Genomic DNA, 24,622 nt, shown 5'->3' with positions numbered 1-24,622 from the left:
ACATCCTGGTCAGAGCCTGGCTGATTTTGGCACATCAAGCTAAGCCCGTCTTGGCGCCCCCGCCCAGAGATCAATCAGTGCACAAGCACGATGAAGCAAGAGAGGACACTGGGTATCAAAATAAATTACAGGTTTATTAAAGTGGAATAGAACTCTGCACATTCGCTCCCGAGTAATACAAGAGGGGATCTGACTTGATTTCGTCTTCTAAATCTTGCAAAGGTGAGGTACACTTGAAAAATCTCTTGCACATTCGCAAAGGAACTTGTGGTGTATTCGCTTTTGAACAAATCAAACCCACCGGATAAAAGGCCAAGGAGGAGTCAGGGTTCAGGAGGAAAGGAGGTTGGGTTTTGTTTTGTTTTTAAAGCAGTTCTGCAAGAGAAGCAGGTGGGGTTGCTGGGGAGCAATACAGTGAGCTTCTGTCACCGCAGAGGAGCAAACGTAGCAGCGTGAGATGGTGGGGGCTGTGAAAGGTCTCTTCCTGTCCCCCCTCCTGCCAAGTATCCAAAGAGCTCCTTGTTGCTCAGTTTTTGTGCCATTGTTTTCAACAGAAGAGCAGAAGCTAAGAGATGCTTCTTCCCCCCCCCCCGGGAGAAAACACAGGAGGGTCAACCCACAAGGTTCAGGGGCTGTGCTAACCTAAGACGTGTCCTTAGGACTTGATGCCACATGTCTACCCCATCCTCAAGTGCAGAAAATGAAATGCTTGTAGACGTGCCAAGCGATGCAGGGCTAGGCAGCCGGAAAGCTTCCCGTGCTTGAAAAAAGGGAACAGGAAAGGAAGCAGAACGAACAAGCAAGGCTTAACCATTGCAGGGAAGACACAGCGGACGTCCCTGTCCAAGCCAGACGCGTGAGGAGGGGGCTCAGGATTTTGCACCCCTCAAAAACCATTCTGCAAATGGAGGGGGGGCCGTTTAGCTTTGAGCCTCGGGGAAGGAGGAAGAGACTCGCCTGCACGCCTGCCTCCCTGCGAGCCTCTTGAGCCGTGCCCTGGCTTCTGCCAGCAGCTTGGAAAATGACTTTTTGGACATAAGCTCCCGGAAATGGGCACTGCTGGCAGGAGCACCCGGAGATTTTACTGAGGCTTGGCTTCCGCCCGCCTGCAGATGGAAACCCCTGCTTCTGTGCTCCAGCAGCTGCCCACCCTGCTTCCCTTTGGACGCAGAAGGCACCGGTTCAAACGAAAGCGTAGGCCTCCCAGCAACAGGGCAATTGTCCAGCTTAGAGAGTATGGCTTTTAAATTCCAGAGGGCAAAGTACACAGCTTGGGGAGGGGGGGGTGAGGGAGGAAAGGAAGGGGAAACAGAAGACACAGAAAACCACTCTTTGTTCCATTGATGCTTTTGTGGCCCCGTCAAACCAGCCGGGGTACAAAGAGATATCGGTCGAAAGAAAAGGGCATGCAAGGCGTTTCTCTGAAAGTCCACAGTTACAGGAGGAGGAGGACGCGGAGCGTACATAATCATTAGAACTTCTATTGCACTTCGGACACTTGTAGGCTCTTCCCCCCCGAATCCTAACCACACTGCGGCAAGGCAGAGCCAGCGTCACTATCCCTGTGCTTCTTGGGAGGAGGGAAGAATTGCCATGACTGATCATGTTGGCAGCAGGGACGACCAGACCCCGGTGGGCTTTGGGGGTTCACCATTCCACCAGCCCTAGGTACCATGTGCTCGTGGACGGCTCAAGCAGCCACGCCAACCTTGTCAGCTCCAAAAGCTTGACTTTTTGGATATCAAGGCTGAAGATGCTCTCAGACAAAAGGCATCTTTGATGACCTGCCGTGCCAGAGTGACAGTGTCCACCCTACGGGGGGGGGGTCCCTGAAAATAAGGGATAGGCAGCTTCCAGTTGCCCCATGTCCACCCGAGCACAGCTCTCTGATGTGGCTCCCCCACTTTGCAAGAGGCTGAGTCTACGCCAACATCCTGCTGATTCCCAAGCCCCCTCCCCCCCGCTCCCCATTTATTTAAAAACCGCGTCCTACCCCAGTGGTCCCAATACACGTTTGATGGGCGGCCCAACTTCACAAATAGAAAGGACGCAGGCTGAGAAAATCCACAACAAGCTACAAAAAGGCGTGAGTAAAAGAGGCCAGCGCCTCCCCCCTTGGAGGCTGTGCCCCCTCCTGCTCAAGGAGGGCTTCCCCTTGGCAGCGACACAAACGAAGAGCTAGACGAGGAGGAGAAAACACAAGAGCTCACAAGCAGGACATCAGAAGTGGGAGGAGGAAGCCCGGCTATGCAGGCAGAAGCGCCTGGAGACAGAAAAGCACAGACAGACAAGACGGATGGACTTTTTGGAAAGGGATCCTCTGAAGAACCCGACGGAAGTGACTGTACGAGGAGGGAAGGCCGCCCAACCAAAAGGTCCAGACACAAAGTTTTAGGGAGAAGGAAAAACCAGCCGCCACTCGTGTTCTTCCTGCAGCCCCGTTATTGCACACAGCTCTGTTACCAGTTCCGACTAACCGTACAAGATGAGCACCAGCACATCACAAAAACATCCGAGACGAATTCCGTTACACAGCCACGTAACAACCAGCAAACCTGCCACATCCTTCAAATTACTCCCCACCACCACCATCAAATCCTCAACATCTCGGCTCACTTCGATCAACGGAGAGCTCGCCCCCCCCCTCCTTGGGCGTTGGCAGGCCTTTTAAAAGACACCAGGCTGTTCTCTTGAGTCCTTATACCTCCAGGTCTATATAAGGCTGCCTGAGGGGAAATGGATCGGTGCCCTGAACGAATTCGTTCTCCGACACAGGCATGACTGACTCTCCTGCGGAGAAAATGCCTCTTTGACCCCATCACAGAAACGGGACGCACAAAATGCTCGAGACACAAGACAAAAACTCTCCTTTAGAGAGAGCGAGAGAGAAGATCTAGCTGGATCAACACAATACAATGGCAAAGCCAGCCACCTCATTCATTTCAGACATGAGTCCTGATCCGGAGGAGGAAACGGTGGTGACCTATCATTATTCCGGTCTCCGGTGACCTCAGGAAGCAGCTTTCAGTCCAATTACCTGAGCCAAAACATTATTTATATTATACGTAGAGAAAATCCTTTGTAAATAGCCTTCCCTCTGTTTTTTCTTTGAGGGAATAGGAATCTTCACATTGTCTTCCTGCATTTCTGCAGACGTGTAAAGGGCAGCCAGGTTGCAGTGGGGAGAGAAATACACAGCTATATCGCAGCACACCTACGCTGCTCCCCACCCAAACCAGCAACTTCGACACTTGGCGTCCCTACGACGCACAACCGGTGACAAACCCCCACACCATTTTTTTTAAGATGGCTCCGTCAAAACTGAGACACCACCCAGAGGTAACACTGCTTAAAAGGGGAGACATTTTTCGTTGCTGCTGTTCTGCCGGTGGCAAAGGCCATCAGCAATCCCGTGGAGAGCCTACGTTTTAAACTAAGGGAACCTGCGGGCCGCTCCTCTTTTGCCTCAACCATCCAGAAACGGCGCAGGAACATCTGACAGAATCATGCACTCATGGATCCGGGGACGTCTGGGCTGGCTTTGCCAAGAGGAGGGCTTTGACGTGGGCTAAAGCTGCCACCACACAGTGGATCTCGCTGGGGCTCCTACCTTCTCCTCTCTGCCAGTGAAGGCTTGGCCCAGCCATTAACTACTGCTTGCCCAGCTCTGTCATGGGCATCTGTGTCCTGGTGAGGAGGGGGAGGTGAGACCTGTGCGTGAGTGTGTGTGTGTGCACAGATTCCAGGCTGAAGATTTCCCCTGAAGTAATCCAGGCTCCCTTTCTGATTAATTTCTGACTGGCAAGGAGAGATACCGTACTATTCTACACAGCCCAACAGGTGGAGACACGATTTGAGACTGGCCATGGGGTGGATGGACCTCAGCTGCCATTTATGCCGATGGCCAGATAGGAAAAGGGTGAGCCTCCGTGTTGAAGACGTATCTGTCGAGGTTTATCAAGTTCACGTCGTCCGAGAAGAGCAAGAAAAGGTACTTGAGGGTCTCTCCCAGGAAGAAGCTCTCCATCTTGTCTCTTGGCTCAGGGTTGCTGGGGTTCTGGACGTTGTTGATGGACGTGTAGCCGCCCGTTGAGACCTGGAAAGGAGAGTCCGAGGAGCAGAGATGTGTGTGAACAACAACACAGGAAGGGAAATGCTCCTTGTGCATGTAACTAGACTGTGCACATGTCAATACAGTGGTGGCTCGCTTAACTGTGATAATCCGTTCCAGGAAAATTGCCGTTAAGCAAAAACATCGTAATGCGAAAAAAAACCCCACTGAAACCAATGCATTCCAATGGGGTCAAAACTCACACTCCAGCGAAGATCCTCCACAGGGCAGCCGTTTTCGCTGCCTGTCTTGCGAGGAATCCATCCCAGAAAACAGCAGGGAGCCATTTTGTTTACCCAGCGGCCATTTTGAAACCTCCAATCAGCTGTTTTAAAATCGTCATTTTGCGAAGAATCGGTTCCCGAAGCAGGGAACCGATCATCACAAAGCGGAAAAGCCCCGTTTAGACCATCATTTTGGCAATCGCAATTGCGATCGCAAAAAGATCGTCATAATGCGGTTTCGTCGTAATGCGCGGCAATCGTAAAGCGAGGCACCACTGTATAAAGAGCTCCCCTTCTGTTGGAAAGTTCCATTAGTTCCCTTATCACTTGGTTTCAATTGTTGCACCTGACTGCCATGGTTCGATGTGAACCACTTGGAAAAGCTAATGTGAGCTGGAAAAGTGCATGAAAGTGTAAGCGAGAAAGGAAAAGAGAGAGAGACTTCTAAGGTAGACTGACTCTAACCTGGAGGTTCCACTTGGCTAGGACTAAGCAGCAGTGGAATAAGTAACTATCCTTTTCATTGCTGATTTAGTCAACACACAAACACACGCACTATCTCCACCCTGGAGTACTCCTGCCAGGTGGGAAAGGACAGGAAAGCCGAGAGGACTTTCCCCCGGCAGCCCCGAGGCCAGTTTTACCCGTGTGTATTGATTGAAGCTTTGCAGGATCTCCCAGCCCCAGTCCTGGTACTTCTTATCGCCCGTGAATCGATACAGGTAGAAAAGGCTCTCCACGGTCTCAGGGCGCAGGAGGTTATGTCGGTCTGCAGTCTGGAGACAGGGAGAAAGAAGGTGAGACCTGGAGAGGACACCAGAAGCAGCACCTTGGGCCAAATCTTGAGCCCAGCACAGGTTCTGCCCACCCATCTCCAGGCCCCTTCTTCCAGTCTTGAGTGCACCTGCTGAAGGGCTCACCTTTATCTCGATATCCTTCCGGCCCTTCTGCGCGTGCATGTTGAAGTGGACAATCTCCGGGCTCAGGCCTGTCTCGACCTGGGCGTACATCTGATAGCAGGTTTCGGCCAGCTCTGCCGCCAAGGTCATGTGATCCGCCGGAAGCCCGTTGTGGGCCCCCAAAGCCAGGGCTCCCGGCAAGAAGCAGACCAGGTGATCCTGCGCAAGGGCAGACAGAAAAGGGCTTGGCAAGGGGCCTTTTCGTGTTGACTCCTCGGCTGAGGCGGAGCCTCCGCTCTTTTGGTGCAGAACCTCAGATTTTGGGAAACACACACGGACGCACACCCCGGCTGTACAATCCATTCACATTGGGCACTGCTAGGCAAACCTGCTCAGCTTCTGGTGCTTGTTTGCTGCCCTGCCCTCAGTACCCTGCAGGCAGGCTTTGCTGAACAAGGTAAGGGCATACATGATCTCAGAACCATGATAGAGATTTTTTAAAAGGAAGGGGAGCGTAGAGGAACAGTGCAGACAAACCTCAGCCCCATCTTTTCCCCACGGCTTTCTCCCTGTCCCAGTCCCCTACCCCATACCTTTAAAAAAATGGAGCCTACCATTTTATTACTGAAGCGACCATGGGCCAGCTCCCCAACAAACGTCAGCCCTTTGGGCTGGGATTTCCGGAGAAGGTGCATCTTCACCCCTTCGATGCCCTTGACGTAGTCCTCCAGAAGCCTGCCATTCAAAAAAACGCAGGTGGTTAAGACCGCTTTTTTTTTTACATTCGCCCTCAGTGCTTAGCAGAAGTCAGGGACGCTATGGTTCCGGAAAAAAAATGCGCGCTTTCGAATGCCACGGCGCTTATGGCCTCAGGTCAGGTTCTATGTCCTGGGAGATCTCCTCGCATCTCTCCTCGCAGAGATCCCAGCATTAAAAGGCAACTTTAGTTTGCTTCACGGGCAGGGTGTTTCAGCTCACTTCATGACCTACCATTTTGTCGTGTCTATTCCCAACCTGAACATTTCATCACCTAAGACACGGCACTCTTGCCTTGCACGCTTTCATCCTCCTCCCTGCGTGAATCTGTTTAACCAACGCCAGGACGTCCTTCTTGCCTCCCAACCACCAACACCCCCCCCCCCGTAAAATGTTCACTGCAAACCTAAGTATCAACATCTGCAGTCTGATAATTACACATTTCTATTCTACCTCCGCCTCCTCGCCTGTTCCAGCATGGGGTATAAATAACGGGTGTGTACTCAAGCTCGGCTCTGTCTGACTCACAAACCAGGCTGAAAGCTACGTGGCCTTAAAAGTGCCAAAGGATGAGAGGGACCATTGCGACCCACACTTGGTTATTTCGCCGCCCTGCCTTTACACCACCTAGCATGCCTGTGGCAAAAGGCTGAGACACAGAGGGTGGGGAGGGGGGGGACGGCTCCTTTAGGAAGCCACAGGAAGTGCCCCCTCCAACCCGCTCCCCCAGGGTTAAGTTCAATCTGTCAACTTCTAGAAAGGCAAAGGTTGGGGGCAGAGGGGGAGCAGAGAGAAGCCCACTGACTCGTCTTCCTTCTTGCCTCCCTGGATCCACTGCTTCAGCAAGTACTCGTAGTAGCTGTCTGCGCGGGCGCCGAGCGTGTAGACACCCAGGTGGGTGAACTGCCCGCTGTTGGTGTTGATAAACATGGGCACCAGGCCGTCGTTCTTGCCGGCAAGAGTGTGGACGTGTTTCATCACCCGGTCGACAGCATCCTGCGGGGGCAAAGAGAACAAACAGGAGAGTCTCTTGGGGGGGGCACTACCCTCCTCCGAGGGAAAAACCACAAAGCGGGCAAGCCAAGCATCAGTTTCCGAGTTTCAAAATCATGTAACACAACATCAACAACTGTTCTGCCCTGGGTTTGTCCTGGGAACACCAGCTGGGCCCTCTCAGCCTTTGAGGGCCATCCTCCCCCTCTTTTGATTTGACCCCGGTGAGAGGGCCCTGAGAGGCAGGCCGTCTTTGAAACAGGAGGACCCCATTAGCAAGGATGTCAAACGGACTCTGGCGAGGCATCTTTCTCCTTAGGATCAGTCGTGGAGGGCTCTTGTGGTTACCCCTCCCATAAAAGGTGGGTGAGCAAAAGATAAAGGGACTTTTTCTTCTTCATCATCATCATCATCTTCAAGCTGCAGAGCTGGAGGGGAGACCCTATGGATCATCAAGAGGCCCCATGGGGGAATCAAACCCCTAACTTCTGGCTCTGCAGCCAGATGCCTTAAACCACTGAGCTATCCAGCAGTTCTCCTGGGGGTGGCTCCACGGTTTGGGAATGGCTTACAACAGGCTAGGTGGAGGGCTTCCCGAAAACTTTGCACGGTTGCTTCCTGAACTACATCTCCCAGAATCCCCCATCCTGTAGTAAAAAAAAAGAAGATAACTTTTTTAGGCTGTTTTCACTTGGGACAGTCCAGCCTACTTTGAACCATCCACGAGCCATTAAGAGGAGCCTTTATGGCTGGACAGTGCATGTCTGAGGCTAATGCTTCAGCTGCTTGGAGGCCTGAGGGCTGCGCGAGAGGGCAGCACACCGGAGGAGGAGAGTCGAGAGTTGAGCGGGGGCTCCACCCCCAGGAATACCTTGTATTTCGCTTCCCCTGTCAGTCGCGAGAGCTCTCTGAACTCCAGCTGGATGCTGGTCACTTCGGCCACAGTGCTGTCGGAGGTCCATCGGGGCGGGTGGGCCGTGCCCCGGCCAATGTTGACATCTGAAAAGGGAATCTTCGAAGGGGTGTTGAAGGCCGGCATGAGCCTGCTCCCGATGTCTTTCTAAACAGCCAGGAAGGTGCGACATGATGGGGTGAGGAGGAGAAGGAGGAGGAAGGAGCGAGAGGGAAGCAGAGGCAAGAACAGTGTTTAGAAACTGTGAGAAAGAATGACAACAATTACAAGCTCTTCTAAGACTGATCTCAGTGCTTCATGCGGGGCGGGGGGGAGGTCTGTCCCACACACTCGTTCACACAAATTAGCTTCCAAGCTTTCCAACTTAGCATTGTACTTTTCCAGGAAATGTTTTCCAAAGGGGGGAAAAAAACACAACCATCCTTGCATTATAAAAGATTCTGGGGCATGCTTCAGGTCAGTGAGGCCAAACCCGCTGAATCTTTCCGTGACTCTACGTGCGTTGAAGAATGCATGCAAAACATGGCGGGAGATGGGTGGGGGTTGGCCCGCCCTCGCTTCGAGGAAAACCCTCTTCTCCCATCCTTACAAGGTGCTGAGAAAGACTTCCTGGTGAGTCTCTGATGATCTGGGAAACAGTTGTGCTGGAAACAGGGTTTTCGGGGAAAGCGAACCCTATCGTAGGACCACGATTAAGCAAGGATCACTTACAGCTTTTTCGAGGAATAGACTGTCCCCCGATAAGTGGTAGGTGCTCAGCAGGCCCCCCAGGATGCGAATGGCACTCTCAAAGAGGTTGACGTCCACGTTCTTATCAAACCTGAGCTCGGTGGCGACCCACTTCCTGGCGTCCTCAAACTCTATTGTCAGGGAAGAAAGCTAGAGATTAACAGCGCACCCTCGTTTTACGTTTTTTGTTTTGGTGGGGCTTGGAGGAGACTCCAGAAAGCGTGCATTCCTGTGACACACAAGGAATGAGCGATGGGGAGAGAAGAGGAAGAATGTCTGAAAGTTCAGCACTTGTGAGAACAGGCGGGAGGGAGATGGTTTAGGCAGGAAAAGCTTTGTTGACATGGTAGCGCGCGAAGGGCTGGTCCTGAAACAACTGCCAGGAGGAGAGGAACTTCCTGAGCAGAAGAGGTGCAGGGCAGAAAAAGAAGCCCTCCTGATGAACTGAGGCAGCTCATGGCCAGTAAAGCCTCCAGCGGGAAGTGGGCCCACCCTGGACAGATTTAGCACCCTGGGAGCTGAAACAGGTGTCCTTCTCTGCCTCCCAGCTATGGAAGGATAAGAGACAGGGCCTTTCTCTGTGGTGGCCCCTGAACTGTGGAAGCACCAGGAGGAGGACACTTTAGCCTCCACCGGAGAAGTCACCAGGAGAACAGTGGAAACGCATCCCAAAGCGACAATCAGAGAGAAAGCCAGGCAGACCTTCCTTCAAGCCTAGGATCCACATGGTGTCCAGGGCGTCGATGATGGTCAGTCCCAGGCCGAACCACTCGTTGAAGGACTTGGAGATGGGCTTCAGCTCATCGTGGCCCCACGCGAACTCCTTGTACCCTTTCCAGGCATGGCGGAAAGCCTCGATCACAGCCACCTGGCGCTCGTTCAGGGGCACTAAGAACAGGAGACCAGAGTTTGGCCTTGGCAGGGCAGTGACGCTGATCCCCCAAGGGGCCCTCTGGACATCAGTTTAGCCCCAAAGGGAGGAGGATCACCGTGTGTCTTTGCTAAAGGGGGGGAGGAGAAAGGAAGCCCAAATGAGCACACCCACCAACGTATCTGGACTCAATGGGTGCCTCCGACATGCATCCATCTGCTGCTCTTTTTTTTTTACTTTCGCTATCTAATTATTGAAATATTTCTAACCATGCTACACTGCAGGATTTTAGGGCAAGGCACAAAGGATAACAAAATGTGAAAAGAATCTAAAACAACAGGAAACATTTGGGAAAGAGTCTAGAACAACTCCAAAGTTCAGCAGTAGCACTCTAAAAAGAAAGGGCCCTAGAACTAAACAGCTGAGGGGTTAAAAAAAAACTACCACTTTCCAGATGCATGGAACTACCTCTCCCATCATAGTCAGTCTGTGTTGCTTGGGGGATGATGGGCTCTATAGTCCATTCAGATTGGCTGCCCAGTGGGGATAAGAATCTGCCTCACGGAAGCTGAACGCAGAGGGAAAGGGAAGAGGGAGAGGCGTTGGCATGCAGGCCCCACCCTCACCTGGCTCTTTCTGGTCTTCAGGTTCCACCAGGATAGGCTTGCCAGGATCCTTCCCTTGGTGGGAAGGCGGCTCCGGGCTCTGATCAGGCTCAATCATGGCTCCTCTCCAGCTGCAAAAGGGGAATGGCTCCAGTCAGACCGACATTCGTTACACCGGCTGGCCGGAGATGTGGAATCTGGCTTTTTTTTTCTCTCCCAAGCTTTGAGCTTTGCAGAGCTGCTCCTCAAACAGAAGAGGAGAACTCTGCAAGGGTTTAAATCTTGCCCAAACTTTAAAATCTCTTCCCCACTTTGGGAAAATCTGAACCTCTTTCAGCCCCCACTACCTGATGACAGGCTTCTCCGTTTTGAGTCCCTTATCGGTCTGGCCAGGCCGTTCCTCAGCGTCAACCGCTCTGTCTTCTGACTGCACCCTCGTCTCTCTCTGGGGGGCTCTGATCTGCAGGTTAGGAGGCCCCCACCGGACAGGAGGAAGCCTTGGAGGTTTCTGAGGAAAGGAAGAACGACAAAAAAGCCTGTCTGCAAAAGCAGGATTTGATCAAGTAGACTCATTTAAAGAGCCACACGCTTCCTTGCTTTAATAGGGAAAAATGGCAGGCAAGCAAGGAACACACCGTTTTTTTTCTCGCCCCCACCCTTACTTTTAGAGTGCCAGGTCCCTAGCTAACAGATAATCTGCTCAAAAGACCCCCACCGTGTGCCCCCCCCCGGTTCCTAATACTGGCTAGGGGATCTGGGGTGCCCCAGTAAAAAATGCTTCCAAGACTCAAGTGAGAGAGTCGGCAAAACAAGGGATGTCAAAACAAGGCGCCCAGCACATGAAATAAGAGGAAAGCTCCCTTCTGCCAACCATGCAGGGGAAAGATTCCGTTTTATATTCTGACTCCCAGGGCACGGCCCTTTGCTAGTCCAGGGGCTTCCTTATTTCTGGGAGAGTAAAAGCCGCGCGAGTCTATTGTGGTGAAACCAACGAGGAGACCAGTAGGTTCCTTCAGGACCAAAACTTTTTATAGGGCACTGCAAGACTTTTCGTTGAACTTGCTGGAGGATCAGCGTTTATTAGAAAAAAACGGTTTCCCTTCTACAAGGAAAACTGGGAAGATGTTAACTCATCAGTAATAAGGAGCAGGCAGTGGATAAGGAACAGCGTCATGCAGCAGGCAAACGTCCTGATCTAACAAATGGTAGTAACTAAAGCCCTCGTGGAGGCAGGGGGAGCAATTACTTGAAGCGAGACGTCTCCCGGGTTGGTGTCGGCTTTTTGGGGTATGGGGAGAATGGCCTGGTTTGCCGGATTCAACCCGGGGATCTCCAAGTCGGCCTTCAGTCCCTCCATAGATCTGTTGCTGGTACCTGTGGGGAGAAAAACACCAGCGGTGAACACTACCTGATGCAATGCCATGAAATTAGAGGCAGAGTGTGCGTAAGGAGCTCATCCACGGACTGACAGTCATGGGCTTTGAGAAGGGAGAAGGGGAGGGGAGGGAGCCACTGGAATCAAAAGGGTTGACTTTTCTATCAAATGGTTCTGTTTCCAGCACCCCAAAACTGGCAGCCAGGGATATATGCTTGAGAGCTTTGATACAATCCAGCCTGAAAAACTGGGGCCAGCGTTAGTAGTTTAACTTGTATGGCAATAACAGAAAGCCTCCTGAAGCGGATGGAAGTGGGTGCCCTAAATTTCATGGTGCTGATTCCACTTTCCCTCATTGCTGGTTCAGCACCCCTCTTATTGATATATGAAGCCACCTATCAGAAAGGCCCAGGAGAAGTCTCTGTCCCGAGGGGCTTCCATTAAGTACTACAGGCTGCCTTCCTATACCTGGCAGTGAGACCCACTGAACTCTACAGGGCTTCCTTCTGCACAAACATTACACAGAGAACTGGGCGCTGTTAGTGCTTTGAAAACCACCAGCGACTCCAGGCCTTTGGTAATAACGGCAGCACACGAAAAGAGACCTACTTTTCCAGGGTTCGGCCATGTTCGCGTAAGTGATGACTCCGCAGACGGCCAGGAAGGCAAACGTGAAGAGGATCACACTCCGCTGGAGACGGGACAGCTGCTTCCATTTCTGACAACGAAACAACATCGTACCAAATATCTTTAGTCTGTCAGGTGAAACACACCGATACACGAGAGGTGGCTGTCATGAGCTCTCACAAGCTGTTGCTCAAAGCTGCCAGGCTGGTACTCCGTTTCTCTTCTCGCAGGCCAGATACGAGAGGCAGGAAGACGTGTTCCGCTCTGATAATTTACACAGCGTTTCTTTAACATACGTGGCATTTTACAGCACGCGCGCACACACACACACAAAACCCTGCCAGAAAGGATTTAGCTGCTTGGGAGGCTGAGAAAGAAAAGAGGGCAAGCCAGCACATCTACAGACACTGCGAATGCGGTGCATTGGGGGGACGATGATCAGGAACAAAGGAGGGCATTGGGAGGGGGGAAGCATAAAAGACTTCAGGTTGGATCAGACTGCTGGTCCTGTTCTCTCTCCCCATGTTCAGCAAGACATCCTCAGGTTGCTCACAAGCAGATCAAGAAGCCAAACTGACCTTATTGTAGGATGTCTCAGAACTTGGTAGCTGACAGGTAAACTGCATTTGGTTGGGGAGGCTCAACACACACAGCCAGCATAACTACTGATGGACTGGTAGGTTTTATACAGGAACACAAAGGGCATGATTCAGCTCAGCAGTAAATAGACCATTTTAAATGCAACAGAGGCAGACTAAAGGGGACCTTTTAAATCCCAAAATGGACTTTGTTTTGTTCCTCTGAAGCCTGTGTTCATTCTCAGCCCTTGGTTCTTGTGCTTGGAATGTAGACGTTATACTGACCCTTATCTCTTGAGAATTGAGGTGTGCCAAAGGTTCAAATGCCGGTGGCCGAAAATGAAAGACCTTAGAACAGTACTTAAAAACAACAACAACACACACACCTCTGTTGATCCTACAAGCCTGAAAATCTACCCAAGCCTTCTGTAGGCTCAAGGAACACAACAGTCATATCTGAGACACCTACACACACAGAGAGAGACACACACACACAGAGAGAGAGAGAGAGAGAGAGAGAGAGAGCAGTTGCCTTGTACTCTCGGTGCTGCCAGCCTTCGCTCCTGCCTTAATAACAACAATAATTTAAAGAAAAGCGTGACTGTTCTTACGCACTGCCTGATTCATCCGTTCTGTCCCCAGGCCTCCCTGCGACTCTGCCCACTCCTCCGCGATTGTGGCTCAGAGGCGGTCCCCAAAGCAAACAGCCGCCACTTAGCTGCTGCTCGGTGTTTCGACTTTTCGAGGGGGCGAGGAGGCCTGCCGTCTCCCTTGGGGAGGGTTTGCGGGGGGAGGCGAAAGAGAGGCGCAGCATCTGACCCTTTGAGAGGGGGACGCACCTGCTGCCGCGGAGGGTGTACACAAGCTGCCTGCGGAGCAAACCTTTTGCCTCTCGCCTCCCTCGCTTTCTCTGGCCCCCTTTCAAAGCCGTCCAAGCTGGCAGCCATCGCCCGCTCTTGAAGCCCTGCTGTGGGAAGGATTTCCGATGATTTGTCCCAAATAGGCCACAGGCAGGATGGCTACCTCTGAGTATGGATAGCTGGGGAGCAGCATCCACAGCTTTTCCATGCTGCCTGTGAGACAGTGGGTCAGCTGCTATGGGGAACAGGATCCAGACCATACAGAGGACCCTCGTCCTCATCCAACAGGATCATCCTGCATTCTGACTTGCTGTGAGGAGGCAGTGTAGAACAGAAATCTCCATGTTCAGAGCCCTCTGCCTGCAGAGACCAGGCAGGTGCTGGGGGCAAATATTGAGAATCAATGTGGTGTAGGACTTAAGGGGCTGACCTGAGACTTGGGAGGTCCAGCTTCCCAATTCCACTACACTACAAAGTTTCAACTGGGTAGTCTACCTTGCAGGGCTCGTCTTGCGAGACAAAATTGGGGAGAAATCAGACCATATACACACCACCCTGGCCTTGCTGGAGGAGGAAAAGTCAAGGATAAAGGCAACGAATCATGAATAAAACAAAGGGGGCAGAATTGTGAAAGGCAGCAGCCTAAAACTGGCAAGGTGCAACCAGCTGTTTCAAGGATGGGAGGTTTAGGGCTTTGCCCTCGATGGGAAACACAGTCCCAAAACATCTGGAAAGCCCCAGGCATCTAAATTTAAACTCAGGGCTTATGGCTTGAAAACCATTCCGACAGATGTTATTTTTGTTTCGTTTTGAATCAAAGAAGAACACTGTTGTTTGTTTTTGTCTTGTGTTTTCTGTCCCTATTCTCTGAGTAACAGTCAAAAATAAAAACCCCTTTATGTGTGTCATCCATAATGTCACCATTTTAAAGGAACAACACACCTTTAGCCCAGTGTCAGCAAGCACAATAATAACAAACCTCACCAACAACAAAACTCCAAAGCATTCATTCAGCCGGCTGTTGCGGCTTTCCAGGTGCATCAGAAGGCGGGAACACAACAGGTACAGCTTTTCAAGAACTGTAAGGCGGGGGCAAGGGCTGCGATCCAACGGGTACAGCTTTTGCAGAAACTTCATAGACATGTAACAGGGTAAGAACCCAACGGCTGCAACTTTTATAGGGGCCCACGAGGGCAGTGACTCAACAGGCACAGCAATTTCAATGCCCAGCCAGGCAGCAACCCAACAGGTGGAGCAGGAGGGCAATGCAACAGGAGGGGCAATGCAATGGCCAGGGAGGGCTGGAGCAGCCTCCTTGGGTGCCCTTTGAGAACTCCAACACCCATAATCCCCTCAAGGCTTGGAGGGGGGGAATTTCAACCTGCCCCTTCCCACCCTCCCAAAGCCCCTTCCTGCCAGAATGGCTGCACTTCCCACCCCCGCCTGCAGAGGGCGCGCCCTCCCTTCTTGCCTCTCCCGCAAGGGGGCGCAGGCGCGCCGCTCTACCCCTCCTCCTCCCCCCGACTCGCTCACCCGCAGGCAGGAGCGCCTCCGCCAGGCCTTGCCGTTGTTGTAGCCGCCGCCGCCGCCGCCGCCTCCCGCCGCCTCGAAGCCTCCGGCGGGGCTCAGCGTCACCGAGATGAAGTCCCGGCGAGCGGACGGCAGGAGCGGCTGAGGAGGAGGCGGCGGCGCGGCGGCAGCAGCAGGAGGCGGCGGCGAAGCCGAGTACATGGCGGCGGGCAACAGTCCCTCAGGAGCCTCCGCGGCGAGCTTCCCCTCCTCCTCCGGCCGCCATGATTCTTCCTCGCTCCCGCCCTGGGCATAGAGAGGAGGGAGCAGAGCGGCTGCTTCCGCAGGACCCGTGCGCTCTCTCTCCCTCTCCGGGGAGACTTTGTAGGGCCCGCCCTAGCAACAGCGCCTGTTTTAGGCCTCGCTTAGCAACGGGCAGAAGGGCGCAAATAAATTCAATGAAACGAGGATGGAGCAGCGTAAAAAATGTATAAATAAAAGTTGAATTATTTCAGCAGTGATTACTGATTGCACCCCCACCCTCAGGCCTCCTTATACAGAAAGGGGCATACATACCTGAATAAATGAATAAACATGTATGTGTGTGTGCTTTTATTTATTTATTTATTTATTTATTAAATTTAGACAATTCAACTATGTGTGTGTATATTGCTGTCCTTTTATAACAGTCTTATATACACACTGAGTTGCAACCCAGATATTTTCGGGGCTCCGTGGCTGTAAAATTAATATGGTCGTATCATTAAAACCCAGCAGCAGGGCTGAATAAAGCAAAGCAATGTGACTTCCTTTACAGTGCAATCACAAAATGGATGGACCTGACATCTTAAGTCTTTTTCGGAGGACTGGACCCAAGTGTGCTCCTCTTGCACACACTACTGGGGCAACGCAGCTCAGAGCATGGAATGGCGTCCAGAATCTGCTCTCTAGGAAACTCCACTTGGGAAGCTAGGTGCCTCTTCTTCCAAAAAACCAGCTGCCATCAAATTATTGCACACACAGACAAAAAGAGCATGCAACACGCACCCTGCATTAATTAGCTGGTGGGCAGAGCCCCTCTGCACAGCAAAACATGCACAAAACACCAACCTTACTTTTAAAAGCACTTTAATGTGTCAAAATGATGAACACGGAAGATAGAATCATCCATGCTTTTCCAGCATTATCCGATACTAGCAAAAGGCACTTGCGAGAAAGAGAGATAAAGGGGGGAGGATGAGGGGGGGTCATAGTCCAAGATTCCTTCAAGGTCCCAGCTGGGAAAAGAAGATTCCCTTGTATGGCCGCTGGCAGGTCGTTATCTTGGTTAACTATTTCTAGTTTCATCCACAAGCCTTCTGGTTATAATGCAAAGAATGCTAATTAGACAGACCCCGGCAGAAAGACCTCATTCCTATCTAGCTATGTTGCAAACCCTCACCCGCCATACACAAAAAGAGTTAGGCAGAATTAAGACTTTGGCTTCGTATTACTGTAAACATAATCAGTTCCTTCTGCTGGTTATCAGACCACCCATCTCCATTATTTTCTCCGTTTGTTTAAATAAATGGAGGCCCATCTTCCCAGCCAGTCCACCTTCGTTCATGCTTGTCTGAGCGCTTCGGCTTGGCTTTCGTCGAGAAGAAGTGGCGACTGGACTTCTTTGGCATTCAGGTATTGTTCGAGATCCTGGAGAAAGAAAGAAATGATTATGTCAATTCACAGGGCAAGAGGGAGGCAACTTATTGTAGCGCTTTAAAGACAAACAGATTTATTTCATTGTGACCTTTGGTGGATCAAAGTGGACTTCTACAGACACTGGAATGCCAATACATGACCTGTATATTTAAACATCACCCGCAAGTCCTGATGACAAGACAAATAACAGGTCAAGTGGCACTGGTGTGTTAACACAGGAATGAAAGTCACAGAACTGTACATTAGCAGGCCCTAAACATTTCTAATTTCTTTGGAAATCTTTTATTAGAGAATGTTCCCACTGATAAAATGTCCATCCATCCATCCATCCATCCATCCATCCATCCATCCATCCATCCATCCATCCATCCATCCATCCAAAGATTCAATACATAAATCTGTGGGTACTCTCACCTCCCCAAAGTAGGAGACTAGAGGTGAAATCTCACACACGGCAGGCGGTTCTTCATCTCCGGATAAACTAAAGAGAAAAAGAAAAATGCAATGAGCTTTTATCAGCAGGCATGCTGTGTGCTATCTGTAGCACCAGAGCACGTGAAAAGAGTTCTCCCCACAACGCTCAAGAACCTGCCACCAGGTCCAGCATATCTGAGACAGAAAGGGATGCTGGATCAGGGACGATCTCCCATCTAACTCAGAACCCCCAAATCTCTGTGTTCTGTTATTTGACTTTAAAGCGTTTATGCCATGACTGCTTAAAGGGAAAAAAGGATTTGGAAGGGAGCTTTAGAGCTTAGTCATATATTTAGGACAGAGGTCACGGAGCAATTGTAAGACCAACTAGTGTTTACTTTTCTTGCACTTTTGTGTGTCCAAAACTCCGGCACATATAATTCTAGAAACTCATTTGTGGCAAGATTAAAGGAGAAACGACTAGAGATACAAACAGACCCTGGTAGACAGACAGACGGCAACACAGCACACTGAAAATCCAGTGAGCAAAAAGCTGGGCAAAACGTGGCCCTGAAGATAATGCTGGATTGCAAGTCCCATCAGCCCCAGCCAACGGTTATGAACGCTGGGTGTTGTAGTCTAGCAACCTCACGAGAGTCACACTTTTCCAACCATCGTATTCACCTCCGGGCTTCTTGGCTGGACTACGTTTCCCACCATCCCTTGGGCCATGTCCAGGATTGTCATACCCACCTCTGTATCTCAGGAATCGGATGGCCTTGGCTGTCCATGAACCTGGCCCCTGCCTTCTGGGCCCAACGGTAGTGCTGGGAGAGGAGGGATCGCCTTGCAGTGGTGGGGGTGTCCTTGCTGGCTGGGTCCGCGTTTTTAAGAGGGGAAAATTCCTCCTCTCTCAGAACTTCAAAGGCAACAAAGTTCCTGCCACCAAAGGGGAAAATGCTAATTGAAAACAGCAATATGCACAAATCTTATACCGAGGGCAGGATACCCGGTTGGGCCCAGGAGCTGAATTTAATTTTAGGGGAAAAAATTGGGGGGGGGGGGAGAGGAAGGAATGTACTGATGGTGGCTTGAGTTTAAGGAGAAAAGGATGGGACCCAAAATATTGACCTATTTTAGCTTAAACCAAGTCCTGCTGGCAATACGGAAGATGCATTTCAGACCTTAAGGGCAGAAGCCAACAAAGAAGGAGCGTTACGGGAAAAGGGGGCATGGGCAGTCTGTACAAGCTCAGAGGGCTGTGCTTGAACCCCCGGCTGGAAGGTTCCTACCCAAGTCCTATGCATACGAGAGGAAACCATCAAGACAACGGTACATTTTGGAATACAGAGAAAGCTAACGTGGTAGCACTCGGCCCTATTAGCTGCTCTGTGTGATCCGCCTCCTTCCAAATTAGTGGGATTCCTCAGATCAGCAACCCCATGGAAAGAGCTGTTTCCAAAAGGGGATGATGTCAATCTCCATCATCCTTGATTTTCAGCCACATCCACAGGGGCCGATGGGAATCAGGATCTGACAACACAGTGCCCCCCCCCGAAAGCCTCCCCCACCTTGGTTCTAAAACCCACCCCACCAAACGAACAGAAAAAGAAATTATTTTGCAAAAGAATCAAGAAGAGACAGGGGAAATAAGAGAAGACACATGTGCCACTAACTTAGAAAACTGGAACACATCAAACACAAACTTCTCCAGCTTTATCCCATTGGGTTTCAGCGGGTTTACCCGATTGCCCACCTCGTCCACAAAGGGCACCTTCTTGATGGCCAGGTGGGATTTCAGCTGAGGCTCAAATTTCCTGCCGGGAGGGAATGGAAGAGCCATCAGCAAAAACATGGAACTTTTATAACCTTTTAGGGGCTTCTTAGGCAAGAAGGTGTCTGACTGCCAGGGTGTTTTTTGCTGGTACACATATGGGGAGACATGTTAGACTACATCTCCCATGATCCTTCACCCACTGGCTGGGGGATTGTAGGAGGTGTAGTCCAGAAAACTAAGGGCTCTGAGTATTCCATGCACAGAAGGGCCTTCCAACCTACGAAGGGGTCACGTGATTCCTACAAACTGGCTTGTCATCTTTATTTTTGGCAAATTGCTGGATGCTTCCTGGAAATATTTTGAGGATGATTTGAGCGATGCTATCACGGGTGTAGATTGTTTTGAAGTAACTTGAAGTAACCTTTTTATTTTTTTACCTTTCTACCACATTTTAAGGCAGGCTTTGGTCTTATGGGACCTCATGAGAGCAGCAGGGGGGGCTTACTGTGATGAAACCATCGGGCGCTAGAAATCAATCAAAAATCTTTGACGGCTGCTTTTTTTCTAATTGCATTTTTAGCAGACACTTCTGCAGCTTTATCTGTACATAATTTGTGATGTGTGATTTATATATAAAAAGTTAAATGCTAGCTGCTCCAGGTTCTCATGAGGAAATCAAATCAATATATCTCAGTTAAACCCACGAATTGTGATCATCTACAGTCACAATATATGTATAAAGTTAAATGTATATAAAGTTAAATGCTAGCTGCTCCAGGAAATCAAATCAATCACCCTCATTCTCCTTCACGGTCCTTCTGCCCCAGGTTCAGACACAGTATATACAACAGCCTAGACATTAAACAGAAGAGAAGCTACAGGGGTTGTGGATGATGACATTCTGAGTTGCAATTCCCAAAAAACTTTTTCAAACTTTTCCTGGGACTAGAAAAAAAAGTCCATTTTTAAGCTCCTGACCACAGAGATCCGGTGTATGTTTCAAATGCAGGGTTAAGACCCTTTTCAAAATCATGTTCTCATCTAATGTATCCCCTTCTCCCCACTTCTGCATCACTCTCAAATCCAGCCATTCTAAGCCCAGAAACCAGAACCGAACAGGAGAAGCTAGGACAGGTGGCAAGGGGACTTACTCTGCTATGGTCTGTAGGAAGTCCAAGGTAAAGAAATGGTTGCAGATATTACCCGCGCTGTACGTCAAGCGGCCGTCTGGATTCCGCATCTCTGCCACTTCCGAGGGGATCTCGCTGTACTCCACCACCTGGTACACTCCATCGACACTACACACCACCCCAACGGGCTCGGTTGGGTAGGCCTTCTCCACTACCTATAGACACAAAATTCGGGAGGTCGAGTCCCAGATGGGATGAGACGCTCAAACATAAAAAAAGGAAGGACCAAGAGAGAGAGTTCGATCTGCAATGTTTGCATACTACAGTGGTGCCTCGCTTAACGCGTGCCTTGCTCAACGATGAATTCGCATAACGATGGCCTTTGCTGGAAATTTTGCCGCCTCACCTAACGATGTTTCCTATGGGGGATTTTCACATAACGATGTTTGGGACCTTGCTTCACTTAACGATGACAGTTTTAGGTCCCCTGTTTCGCTTAACGTTTTTTTTTTGACAGCCCTGTTTTCGCTATTTTAAAAATATTCTAAAATGTATAAAACTGTTTTAAATGCTTGGAATCCTTAGTGCACCTAATAAAACCTTCATTAAAGTAATTTGGCTTCATTCTGAGTCTTTTTGAATTTTTGGTGATTTTTTTTCACCATTGAAATGAATTGAATAAGCTCCTATTGAAACGGATTAACCAGTTTTCAGTTCATTCCTATGGGAAATGGTGTTTCGCTTAGCGATGTTTTCACATACCAATGTTTTTAATGGAACCAATTAACATCGTTATGCGAGGCACCACTGTATGTTGAATCAAAGTCTATGCAATAGATCCCAGAAACGGTGCACCTTCTGTTAACTTTTGTAACTATATCTCTGCTGTTTCGGTACATTAATTACCAAGTGTTTGTCATCTATCATCCCGCCTGCCTGCCTTCTGGGGCAGTGCCCGGTGCTGCCCAAATTAAACAGGTTTCCCATTATAATCTTCATTTTCACGAGAGCATGAAACCTGTTTGAAATAGGTTGGGTTGTATCTGCCGGGCCAAAGTGTGGCCAATGGGAGTTGTAGTCCAACCCACGGAGAGAGGCTGCAGGTTCAGATTGCCTTCCCTCTTCCAGCACCCTCCTGGCCTGGCTGAAAGGAGATCACGGGCTCCCAACCTCCATTTTCTGTCCCCATTCACCTTAGCACCGCAGTCGGCCCCTTTTGAGACGCAAAAACCAACGAAGACTGGGTCCGCCATTTTGACGAGGATGTTGTCCACGCAGTAGACGTGGATGTACCGGATGCCACGACGCTCCATGTCTTCTAGGATCTTGTTGTCTGCCAGGGCGCGATACAAACCACCGTTCCCATCTGCGGCACAACAAGGAAAAAGCGAGACAGAAAAAACGCCTTTGGCGGAAAGCTTGGACATCGCAAATGAATAAATAAACAAATGCTGGCGATTGAAAACATGGCTTGATGTCTCTTTGGCTACGATTTTCACCCAAATACTGTACTCCGAAACGTGTCAACCAGATGCTGCCAGGAAGCAGGGCTGAAGAGCAAAGCGCTGTTACTCTTTCCGGCGCATGCCCACGCCCAGCCCCCCGGTGCCACGGAAGGTCCAGACCCCCAGGGGAAGCCGGAGGGTTACCTGGGGCCATGGCCAGCTTGCCCTTCCCGTCCAGGATGGCCTTTCCGTCGAAGGTCACGGCCGGGAGCATCCGCTGCTCAAACAGGACCACGTCCGACTTGGCCAGGTGAAAATAGTCGTGGTCCCGAAAGAACGCCTCGGTCGGCCCCAGCGTGAACTCACTCGTCATGATGTACCTGGAGGCCGCAAAGCTGTCGTTACTTCCGGCAGTGTCCTTCTTTCATTTTTAGGACACCGTCCTAAAGCTTGGAGGTGGGACAGCAGAAGGTCACATAATTCCGGGAAAGTCTGTGGCGCTTTGACCCGGCGAGGCCTGGTTGTGCCAAGCAACTGCTGTCGACCCAGGTGGGCACCCACTGAGACCTTCAGGGGAAAATGCCCCACCTCACCCCCAGCCCTGCACTGGGCTCTCTTTCCAAGCCCTCGCCATCAGCTTCAGCCCCCCCCCAGGGCCACACGCCACCCACCAGGGGACTTTACACGACGTGCCGAATTTCTCGCCGGCCAGCTGCGCCACGCGGCGAATCCGCTCCGCCTGGAGCTGGTAGAGGGTCTTGCGGCTGGGCAGCCCCACATCGTACATGCCCTTTGGGTACGGCACGCCCAAGCGGGTGCCTTGCCCGCCGGCCAGGAGGAGCACCGCCACCTTGCCCTGGGAAATCTGGCGGAGGCCTGGAAGAAAAGCAGAGAAGGGTTTCGCCAGGGTTCGAAACCGTCAGGGAAAAGAAAGTCCTAAGCATAGGACCCTGGCCTGAGAAAAATCAATTAAAGCCAGTAATATCGGCTAGCTCCTTTTTAGGAATGTCAAGGCATGGGGTAGACTGCGCTGCTCCGGGAGGTTCCACCACTGGAAGTAGAGCCAAGGAGGTTCCACCACTAAAAATAGGGGGGCTGCTGCTGCTGCTGGGGGGGGGGGGTTGTCAGGGGTTCCCTTTATCTCTGATCTCCCCCCCCCCCCGGCCTCGCTCACCTTCCTCCTCCCAGCGCTCCAGGGTGGCGGGTTCGCTCCGGGCCACGCTGCCGAAGAACTCGGGCGGGACGGGCTGGAGGCGCCCGGCCAACCCCTCCGGGTGGCCGCCAGCCTCCTCCTCCTCCTGCTGCTCCCGGGCGTAGGTCTGGGCCGCTCGCCGACAATGCGCCCCCAGCTCCTCGGCGCCCAGCGCCCGCAGCGTCTCCGCCAGCGCCGCCCGTTCCGCCGGCTCCAACTGGGGCCAGAAGCGCAACAAGTGGGACTGCCCGGCCCGCGCCAAGCCCGCCCGCAGCTCCGGCTCGTCGTCCAGCGGGGCCATCGCCCGGGGGCTAGGAGTCGCCCAAAAGTGGCGAGCAGGAAAAAACACAACCAGAGAGGGGAGGGAAGGAGAAGCCAGAGGCGCTCCCCCGACGCCGGCTGGAGAGCGCGCAAGGCTCCCTCCCACGTTCCTTCCTTCCTGCTTAAGAGGCTTCTGGATCGCGGAGGATCGCAGCTGGCCCGTCGCCTCTTCTCCACCCCCCTCGCTGGTTGGCCTCCGCCTCTTCCTCCTCCTCCTCCGCGTTCAGACGTGCGCCCGCCTCTCCCGGGGACACGCGCTCCTCTGCCCGGCCCCCGCTTGCTTCCCTTCGCCCGGACAAAGAAGGAGCCGAAGCGAGGCGGAGCGGGAGTCGGGAAAGGCGGGGCGGATGATCTTCACCCCCACCCCACTCCTAACCCCATTGCGATGTCCTGCACGCGTCTTAGGCTGCCCCCCTCCCTGCTCACGGGTCATCCTTGTCCTGAGAAAGGACGTAAAGAAACCCCCCCCCCCAGGAGCTTATCCTGCTCAAAACCTCCAGGTCTTTCTTCCCAAGAACCGGATAGATATTTTTGTTGCAGCCACCTTTTTTAAACACCCAAGCTGTTTCATGCAGCCCCCCCCCCAAAGATGGGCTTTTTGCTCCCACCCCTCTTTTCTGCAGGAAGGATCTGTGTTGATCAGCTGTTTTTCTCCCCCCCCCCCTTCTAGCACAAGCCAGGTGAAAACCTTTCAGAAACACTTTAGAGAATTAATCCCGTTGAAAGCCAGATTTGAAAAACAGCTTTAATAAAACAGGCCAGGTAGGGAAAAAAAAGATACTGTTTTAACTGCCAGGTGGAGACACCGGGATTATAAAGTGCTGGGTTCAGGAAACCAGGCTCGAATCCATGGAAATTCATGGGGCAGAGTGGAACAGGCAAAACTACCCTTTAAATATTCCATTTATCTTTAATTCCCTGTTTGGGTCACTATAATTCATTTCCACCTTGGCAGCACATAACTTTACCCATGCACACAGATACAGATGTGCACACTTTTATAAAAGTGGCTAACAAACAGTTAAGTATTTAACCCGAATGCTTCAGCTTCCGCCTTTTTCAGCTGGTCTGGTAAAAGTACAGTTTCCTGGTGGTTTTCCAGCTGCTTTGATTGGGCGACCGAAGGAACTACAATCAGAAAGGTTTTGTTGAAATACTTTGGGTTTTTAAGTCACTCTCATAAATTTATATATGCACATGGTACAGACATAAGTATGTATATCATGGCCATTGTTTAGAACTGTGGATGAACCTTCTTGGTTATTTTTTTAAATGGTGGATTGAAGAAGAAGAAGAATTGCAATAAAATACTGTATTGGAATTTGCCATGGTTAATTATTGTCACCAATCAAAAGAAGGCCAGAAATGCTTACTAGAAAAGGGAGAGCTTAGCTTTATTCAGTGATTTGAAAAAAAAACTTTTTAAAAAGTTTTTAAAAAACAAAAAGGGGTTTGGTATTCTTTGGTTTTGTGTTGTAAGCCGCCTTGGGTCCCCTTCAGGTGAAAGGCGGAGTGCAGATATTTTAAATAAAATGAATAAATAAGAATTCCTTTTTTTAAAGACAGAACTTCGGAAAGTTAGTTCTTGGACCACA

The 24,622-nt window shown here is 51.0% G+C and overlaps 2 protein-coding genes across 3 annotated transcripts; both read right to left on the bottom strand.

Annotated features, from left to right (window-relative positions):
- Positions 1–2,013: 2,013 nt before the first annotated feature.
- Positions 2,014–15,367, bottom strand: MAN1B1 (mannosidase alpha class 1B member 1). 2 transcript variants are annotated; one of them, XM_072984615.2, is made up of 13 exons: positions 15,075–15,367; positions 12,086–12,194; positions 11,348–11,475; positions 10,449–10,609; positions 10,123–10,232; positions 9,328–9,513; positions 8,608–8,756; positions 7,855–8,043; positions 6,796–6,986; positions 5,849–5,969; positions 5,256–5,453; positions 4,980–5,111; positions 2,014–4,096 (listed from the first exon to the last, which is right to left on the bottom strand). In XM_072984615.2, the coding sequence occupies exons 1-13, from the start codon at positions 15,270–15,272 to the stop codon at positions 3,893–3,895; spliced, it is 2,076 nt and encodes a 691-aa protein (XP_072840716.2). In that variant the 5' UTR covers positions 15,273–15,367; the 3' UTR covers positions 2,014–3,892. The 2 variants fall into 2 exon arrangements, with proteins under 2 accessions (XP_072840716.2, XP_072840718.2); XM_072984617.2 differs by lacking the exon at positions 15,075–15,367 and adding an exon at positions 13,297–13,451.
- Positions 15,368–16,161: 794 nt separating this feature from the next.
- Positions 16,162–23,340, bottom strand: UAP1L1 (UDP-N-acetylglucosamine pyrophosphorylase 1 like 1). Its single transcript, XM_020793441.3, has 9 exons — positions 22,689–23,340; positions 22,186–22,390; positions 21,719–21,894; positions 21,263–21,435; positions 20,091–20,284; positions 18,839–18,979; positions 17,916–18,101; positions 17,163–17,229; positions 16,162–16,739 (listed from the first exon to the last, which is right to left on the bottom strand). The coding sequence occupies exons 1-9, from the start codon at positions 23,005–23,007 to the stop codon at positions 16,653–16,655; spliced, it is 1,548 nt and encodes a 515-aa protein (XP_020649100.3). The 5' UTR covers positions 23,008–23,340; the 3' UTR covers positions 16,162–16,652.
- Between the last annotated feature and the right edge of the window lie 1,282 nt (positions 23,341–24,622).

Source organism: Pogona vitticeps, chromosome ZW-PAR (assembly GCF_051106095.1).
Source record: "Pogona vitticeps strain Pit_001003342236 chromosome ZW-PAR, PviZW2.1, whole genome shotgun sequence".
Lineage (NCBI taxonomy): Eukaryota > Metazoa > Chordata > Lepidosauria > Squamata > Agamidae > Pogona > Pogona vitticeps.
The sequence above is the reverse complement of the archived record's forward strand: the minus strand, read 5'-3'. Positions and strand labels throughout refer to the sequence as shown.

Bases quoted from the DNA above. Each gene is read 5' to 3' on its own strand.
- MAN1B1 (XM_072984615.2), bottom strand. From the start codon at position 15,272: ATGTACTCGGCTTCGCCGCCGCCTCCTGCTGCTGCCGCCGCGCCGCCG. The intron at 8,044-8,607 runs GTAAGTGATCCT...CTGGCTGTTTAG, and splicing joins GTCTATTCCTCGAAAAAGCT to AAAGACATCGGGAGCAGGCT. The intron at 5,112-5,255 runs GTGAGCCCTTCA...CCCTGTCTCCAG, and splicing joins GGAAGGATATCGAGATAAAG to ACTGCAGACCGACATAACCT.
- UAP1L1 (XM_020793441.3), bottom strand. From the start codon at position 23,007: ATGGCCCCGCTGGACGACGAGCCGGAGCTGCGGGCGGGCTTGGCGCGG. The intron at 20,285-21,262 runs GTGAATGGGGAC...TTGTGTCTATAG, and splicing joins GGGCCGACTGCGGTGCTAAG to GTAGTGGAGAAGGCCTACCC. The intron at 18,102-18,838 runs GTTAGTGGCACA...CTTTGGTGGCAG, and splicing joins GATGTGTTCCAGTTTTCTAA to GAACTTTGTTGCCTTTGAAG.